This window comes from Lepus europaeus, chromosome 3 (genome assembly GCF_033115175.1).
Source record: "Lepus europaeus isolate LE1 chromosome 3, mLepTim1.pri, whole genome shotgun sequence".
In the NCBI taxonomy this organism is placed as follows: domain Eukaryota; kingdom Metazoa; phylum Chordata; class Mammalia; order Lagomorpha; family Leporidae; genus Lepus; species Lepus europaeus.
Window position 1 is genome coordinate 137,889,751 of NC_084829.1, and position 1,853 is coordinate 137,891,603.

General features: G+C 63.5%; 1 protein-coding gene across 1 annotated transcript; it reads right to left on the bottom strand.

Annotated features, from left to right (window-relative positions):
• Positions 1 to 250: 250 nt before the first annotated feature.
• OLIG3 (oligodendrocyte transcription factor 3) lies at positions 251 to 1,069 on the bottom strand. Its single transcript, XM_062187740.1, has one exon. It carries the CDS (start codon positions 1,067 to 1,069, stop codon positions 251 to 253), a length of 819 nt encoding a protein of 272 aa, XP_062043724.1.
• Between the last annotated feature and the right edge of the window lie 784 nt (positions 1,070 to 1,853).

Below are 1,853 nucleotides of genomic sequence, written 5' to 3' on the forward strand. Positions count from 1 at the left end.
TCTGGTTCCAGTTCCCCACCCTGCGCTCCCATCTAGAAACTGTAGTTTGGTTTCGGTCTTTCCTCTCCCGCCCCCTGGGGGCCAAGTGGGGTCTGAGATTCTCCCAGACCGCGTGGGGGCCGCGGGGCCCCTCGCCCACCCTTGCACCGGCCGAGCGCCCAGCCTCCCTCCACTCTCCCGGCCCCGCAGCGCGGCCGCTCCCCGCCGCTCTTCCCTCCTGCTCGGCAGCCGGGCCGGGCCGGGCCGCCGCTCACTTGAGCAAGTCCTTGGACTCGGCGGACAGCCGGGCCATGTTGGCGGTGGACAAGGCGGACAGGTGCGGCGGCGGCGGCATCTGGCAGATGGTGCAGGGGCAGGGCAGCCCGGCCCAGTGCTGGAAGCCGCTGCCCAGCTGCAGCGCGGGCGGCGTGGAGGGCGCCTTGAGCAGGGAGTGGGGAGGCCGAATGGTGCTGATGGCGGGCAGCGAGGCGGCGGACAGCGGGGACGAGGCGTTGCCGGAAGAGAGCGCGCCGCCCAGGATGGGGTGCACCGGGTGCACGGCGTTGGCTGCGTGCGCCGGGTGGCCAGCCGAGTGGCCCACGGTCCCGCAGTGGAAGGCCGAGTGGTGGCCGCCGTAGATCTCGCCCACCAGCCTCTTCATCTCCTCCAGGGAGCTGGTGAGCATGAGGATGTAGTTTCTGGCCAGCAGGAGCGTGGCAATCTTGGAGAGCTTGCGCACCGAGGGCCCGTGCGCATAGGGCATGACCTCGCGCAGCCCGTCCATGGCTAGGTTCAGGTCGTGCATCCGCTTGCGCTCGCGACCGTTGATCTTCAGCCGCAACTGCTGTAGGTCCTGCTCCGACAGCTGCTTCTTGATTTTGTACTTGCTGCTCTCTCCCGCGGCCTTGGCGCCGGCCCGCGACAGGCTCTCCCCTGGCATTTTCTGCACCAGATCGCCCTGCGTGGACGAGACCGAGTTGAGACGGCTCTCCTGGTGGTGGTGGTGGCGGTGGTGGTGGTCCCGCAGGTACATCTCATCCATGTCCGGAGACGAAGCTCTGCTGGAGACAGAGCTCGAATCAGAATTCATTTTATTACAGGGGATGCGGCCCTACCGTTGGCGGGGGGGTGAGGCTTAACGCGGGAAATTAAAGAAAAATCTTGAATTAAAAGAAAAAAAAAAAACGTGCAGAGCCCACTTCTTAGCTGCAAGACAGGAGAAGAAAAGCGGAGGCAGTGCCTTCCCCGCCTGTCTCCCTCCCCCACACCCTCTCTCCCTAGGCTCGGGCTGTTTGCTGGACAGCGAGTCGGTGCCTTAACTAACCTCACGCTGAAAAAGAGGGGCTTTTATAGAGCTGCGGCGGAGAAAAGAGACAAAAGGAGCCCTCCTATCTATCCTGGGCTGGTTAGGATGACGTGCCATCATTCAGGGCGGTGCGCTTTGCAGTCCCACTTAGCAAGGATTCCTATTCATATTCATTGTGCGGCCGCCCGGGGACACCTCTGCTCCGAACCGCTAGGAGCCTCCAGGCACAAAACCCTCTGATTGACACGCTCACCGCTCCAGCTCACGCCCTCCTGATTTTTTTTTTTTTTTTTTTTGAAACTTTCTCCCACCCCAGCCTCCTTCCCAATTTCCCTAACCAAATCGCCCAGAAAGAACCCAAGGAAGCGGGGATCCGAGGTTCCTCAGGCGCTGAGAAAGGACTCAGCCTCTCTCCTTCCTTTGCCAGTCGCTTCCACGTGGAGGGTAACGCGGGCAGAGAGAGGCCCCGGCGGCCAGGGCAGAGGAGCAGAGTGCGGGCGGAGGGCAGGTCGGAGCAGCGGGGGCTGGGGCAGGAGGAAGAGCGCGGGGCGACACTCGCCGCCTGGGG

What these genes read in the sequence shown, in the direction of transcription:
- OLIG3 (XM_062187740.1), bottom strand. Translation starts at nt 1,069, where the DNA reads ATGAATTCTGATTCGAGCTCTGTCTCCAGCAGAGCTTCGTCTCCGGAC.